The sequence below is a fragment of the Ricinus communis genome, chromosome 6, assembly GCF_019578655.1.
Source record: "Ricinus communis isolate WT05 ecotype wild-type chromosome 6, ASM1957865v1, whole genome shotgun sequence".
Classification (NCBI taxonomy): Eukaryota; Viridiplantae; Streptophyta; class Magnoliopsida; order Malpighiales; family Euphorbiaceae; genus Ricinus; species Ricinus communis.
This window is the reverse complement of record NC_063261.1, coordinates 6,469,116-6,474,524: the sequence shown is the minus strand read 5'-3', so window position 1 is coordinate 6,474,524 and position 5,409 is coordinate 6,469,116. Positions and strand designations below refer to the sequence as shown.

The following is a 5,409-nucleotide window of genomic DNA, read 5'->3' as shown; positions in this document are numbered from 1 at the left end:
ATGGATTTTGTGGTAATGGATATGGAGGGTGAGAGCACTGTGCCTCTTATCCTGGGTAGGCCTTTCCTAGCTACATCGAGGGCTGTTATCGATGTAAGCGATGGAAAGCTTAAGCTTAGAGTTGATGATGAGACCATTACCTTTGACCTAGCCACTTCCATGAGACAGTCACTGGACTATGATAATATTGTATATTCTATTGATGTGCTTGATGATGTGGTTGAGTCCCATTTGCAAGAAATTTTATGTTCTGACCCTTTGTATGTAGCAATAGCTGAGGATGAGGAGGAGTTGTCCAACGAGCAAGTGTTGGAGCAACTCGCTGTTTTAATACGGTAGAGCTTGTCAACTAATCCCTATCTTTTTCTTGACAGGTCTGGGGTGCAGAAAGTAAAGACTTCATTCGAGGACCCACTAGTCTTAGAACTGAAGGAGTTACCGAGCCACTTTGATATGGAATCAGTCCAACAAGAGGTCCATCACACAGCTCAAGTGCAAGATAATGATGCTACGGTCCATGCCTTGCTAGTGCATGAAAATGCTAAGCAAAGATCAGAACATTTCATGGGATTCTCATCAAAACAAACCTTTATCACTTGCCTTAATTGGATGGTTGAATAAAAGCTTGAGAAGGGGAATATTTGCTGCTCATTACGTTCAGTTTTTGTTGTAATTGATGTGGAAAAGGAATAGGATCGTTTTTGGAATGAGTTTGAGTACTTTGAATGGTAGGGAGCAAATAAAAGAACACGACACTAAGTAAAGCACTCTCAAACTTCTACTCTCAAACACTAAGTAGTAAGAGCAAAAGGGCGTGTAAACACAAAGTAAAACACTTAGAATAATTTCACAAAGAAATCAGATTTGTTTTCAACTCTCAATGCCTATAACACTTGGCCATGAGTTCTATTTATACTCAACCACTAGAAGAGTTACATGACATAGATAAACTCTTCAACTTCCTCCTAAAAACTGACCAGCTACAAGGATTCACATTCCCTTGTAACATCCCTAATTAAACAGCAAATAAAAGTGCTAAATAAAGAAAATCTTTGTATGACTATTAAAGGCTGATTACAAAGGTTTTATTACACACTTAAAACTGAAATTCTAACAGCAAATTAAACAAAGAATAACTCCAAAACGTCCACCTTTATGAACAGCAAAAGCTGAACATAATGAGCAGCAAATAGAGTAAGGAATAACTCCAAAAACGTCCACCTTTATGAACAACAAAAACTGAACATAATGAGCAGCAAATATTCCCCTTCTCAAGCTTTTATTCAACCATCCAATTAAGGCAAGTGATAAAGGTTTGTTTTGATGAGAATCCCATGAAATGTTCTGATCTTTGCTTAGCATTTTCATGCACTAGCAAGGCATGGACCGTAGCATCATTATCTTGCACTTGAGCTGTGTGATGGACCTCTTGTTGGACTGATTCCATATCATTCTCCCCCTCTTCGAAAAAGTTTGTCCTCAAACTTTCATTATTAAGGTATGGAGTTAAATCCCCCACATTGAAAGTTGCACTTACACCACCATACTCACTTGGAAGTTCAAGTTTGTAAGCACTTTCTCCAATCTTTTCTAACACACGAAATGGACCATCTGACCTAGGCATGAGTTTGTTTTTCCTAAGATTAGGAAAACGTTCCTTCCTCAAATGTAACCACACTAGATCACCCTTAGCAAAGGTAGGCTGTTTTCTTCTCTTGTTAGCTCTTGCCTTGTAAACTGCATTCATTGCTTCAATTTTCTCCTTAACTTGAGTACATGTTTTCTGAAATGCTTCCCATCTTTTCTTTGAATCAACATGGACTAAGTCCTTTCTTGGCAATGGAACAAGTTCAACAGGAAGAAGAGGATTTACCCCATAGACCACCTCAAAAGGAGCACGACTTGTAGTTGAAGAAGGTGATCTATTATAGGCAAATTCAGCATGTGCCAACTTGATATCCCAATCTTTCTGCGTTTTACTCACAAGTCCACGCAACAAAGATCCAAGTGTTCTATTAGTCACTTCCGTTTGGCCATCAGTTTGAGGATGATGAGAAGTACTAAAAAGAAGCTTAGTACCTACCAACTTCCATAAAATTCTCCAAAAGTGACTTAGGAATTTAGAATCCCTATCTGAAACAATTGATCTTGGAACACCATGCAAACGAATGATCTCACGAAAATACAAGTCAGCAATTTTGGATGCATCATCCGTCTTATGTACGCAATAAAGTGAGCCATCTTTGAAAATCGATCAACCACCACCATGATGCTATCCTTTCCCTTTGAGTCTTTGGAAGCCCCACAATAAAGTCCATACTTACACTTTCCCAAGGGGCATCAGGGACGGGTAAGGGATGGTAGAGACCTTTATGGAAGGTACTCTTAGACTTTTGACAAGTAGAACATCTCTCCACCACATGAGTCACGTCTTTTATCATGTGTGGCCAATAAAAGTGTTCATTGAGTATGTCCATGGTCTTATGAACACCAAAGTGACCAGCAATTCCACCTCCATGGACTTCCCTAATCAAAAGCTCACGAACACCACACTTAGGGATACAAAGTTTGTTCCCTTTAAATAAGAAACCATCTTGAACTATGAACTCCTGAGTAGGCTTTTGAAATATAGTAGCAAAGTGTTCATCATTCTCATATAAACCTTTTAAATGTTCAAAGCCTAGAACTTGAGTATGGACGGTAGCAAGTAGAGTAACGTCTCCTTGAGAGAGCATCATAACAACATTGTTCCTTCCCTCCTTATACTTGAATGGAAAGTGAAAGATTGCAGGAACTCTACCCACTTGGCATGTCGATGATTCAGCTTTTGTTGGCCATGTATGTACTTCAAGGCCTCATGATCCGAATGAAGAACAAAAGGTTTTGGCCTTAGATAGTGAGACCAATGTTCTAAAGCTCTAACAATCGCATAGAACTCACGATCATAGTTGGAATAATTCAGCTTGGCTCCACTTAGTTTCTCACTAAAGTAGCAAACTGGACGCTTCTCTTGAATAAGGACAGCTCAATACCCCGCTTGCATCATTCCACTTCAAAGCTTGTCAAAATCTTGGAAGAGCAGGATGGGTGCATTGCATAATTTTGTTTTGACTTCTTCAAAGGATTTTTGGTACGCTTCACTCCATTTGAATTCTCCTTTCTTCATTAACTCCGTCATCGCCGGGGCTGTAGTTGTTGAGAAGTTCTTGATGAAGATTCTAGAAAACAGGCCATAGAAAGCTCCTAACTTCATGAACATCCTTGAGAACTAATAGCCTTGGAAATGGCCTTCACTTTCTCTGGATCAACCTGTATCCCTTCACTAGAAACAATGTATCCTCATTCATAAGTCTCATGAACGAACTAGGGGCATTGCAAAGTCCAAATGGCATGACAAGCCACTCATACAATCCTTGTTTCGTTTTGAAAGCTGTCTTCCATTCATCACCTTCTCGAATTCTCATTTGATGGTAGCCACTCCTCAAATCAATCTTGCTGAAAATTCTGGCACCACTCAATTCATCAAACATATCTTGGAGCCTAGGCATAGGAAATCTATATTTGATAGTTATGTTATTGATTGCACGACTATCAATACACATTCTCCATGTTCCTTCTTTCTTAGGCACTAAAAGAGCCGGAACAGCACATGGACTAAGGCTCTCACGCACATAACCTTTCTCCATTAGTTCTTCCACTTGCCTTTGCAACTCTTTAGCTTGCTCGGGATTGCACCGATAGGCTGCTTTGTTAGGCAATGGGGCTCCCGGGATTAAGTCAATTGCATGCTCAATCCCACGAAAGGTGGCAGTCCTTTCGGTGAAATCACTAGGAAATACATCAGAAAATTCTTCAAGCAAATGACTCAAAAACAAAGAGTTAGTGGCATAGGAAATAACATTAGAAATGGGTTTAACAAGAAGTACAAACCCTCCTCCCTCCATTGCACACTCTTTTTCGAACTCTTTCCTCGAAATCAGAAAATTAGGTCTCCTTTCCACCATAGGTTCAACCTTAGGAGGCAAAGGCAACAATCTAATCTTTTTTCCACCCGTGGTAGTAACCGTATATATATTAGAAACACCATCATGTATAGCATTTCTATCAAATTGCCATGGTCTACCAAGCAAAATATGACATGCACTCATAGGCAATACATCACACCAACGTTCATCATGATAATTGCCAATTGTAAATGAAACTAAAGCTTGTTTCTTGACCTTCAAACCAGTTTCATTATTCAACCAATTCAATTTGTAAGGCTTAGCATGATTTCGAAGAGGAAGCTTAAGCTTACTGACAAGTTCTGTGGATGCCACATCCGTGCATGATCCTCCATCAACAATCACATCACATGTCTTATCAAGAACCTTGCACCTTGTATGGAAAAGGTTCTCTCGTTGCTGCATGTCTTTGAGAGGTTCGGAATGTAAGACTCTCCTAACAACTCCACAAAGAGGGTTGTCATTCTCCTCCGCATCATACTCCTCAACATCTTCATTGTTACTTTCAGATTCATAGCTGTAAGAATCCTCCTCACTCGGGTGAATTGTGAGAATATTCCTTTTTGGGCATTCACTAGCAATATGCCCACGTTCTTGGCACTTGTAACAAGTCCTTTTGAATCCTTCTTGCTTAAAACTAGATTTTCCACTTTGAAACTTTGAAGGATTAGTAGAAGAAAGTTGTTTAGAAGAGCTAGAAGAAGACTCACTCTTCCTAAAAGGTATGTATGGTTTATATGGAGTCTTGACGCCACTTGTGTTCGCCTTAGGCTTCTCCTGTTTCACTTGTGCTTCCACCTTCCTAGCTACTGTCACAACTTCATCAAAAGTAGAAAAGCTCATAAGATCTACCTTGTGAGAGATGGGTTTGGACAGCCCTTTAGTGAAACGAGCAATCTTGAGGGCTCCTTCTCTTGCAAGTCACACATCAAGCCTAGCCTCTCAAATTCACGAACATACTCATCAACACTGAGATCGCCTTGAGTTAGTCGAGTTAGCTTGACATATTGATCTTGCTCATACTCACGTGGTACCCAACGCCTCTCCATTTTCTTCTTGAGTTTCTCCCATGACTCGATCTTTTCTTTCTCTTCTCTTCGTCTCTTGGCTTTTAGATTGTCATACCAAAGCCCAGCAAGCTTTGTTAATCTAAGGACAGCCATCTTACACCTCCTCCTATCATCAAAGTCTTTATAATCAAAGACACTTTCCATTCTTCGAACCCAATCTAAGAAGTTTTCCGGATCACTTGAGCCATCAAATTCAGGAAGTTCCAATTTGAAACTCCTATCTTCTTCTTGAAAATTTTGATAGGTAGGATTCCCACCGGAGCTTGCTGTGTTCTCCAAGTCTCCAACACGTTCTCCCATCTTTAAGGATAGTTCCGCGAATGGCATCCATCCTA

General features: G+C 40.0%; 1 protein-coding gene across 1 annotated transcript; it reads right to left on the bottom strand.

Moving 5' to 3' along the window:
* Window positions 1-3,290: 3,290 nt before the first annotated feature.
* Window positions 3,291-4,847, bottom strand: LOC125370268. The gene has a single exon (XM_048375267.1). It carries the CDS (start codon window positions 4,845-4,847, stop codon window positions 3,291-3,293), a length of 1,557 nt encoding a protein of 518 aa, XP_048231224.1.
* Between the last annotated feature and the right edge of the window lie 562 nt (window positions 4,848-5,409).

Excerpts from the sequence above, each read along its gene's own strand:
- LOC125370268 (XM_048375267.1), bottom strand. The coding sequence starts at position 4,847 with ATGAGCTTTTCTACTTTTGATGAAGTTGTGACAGTAGCTAGGAAGGTG.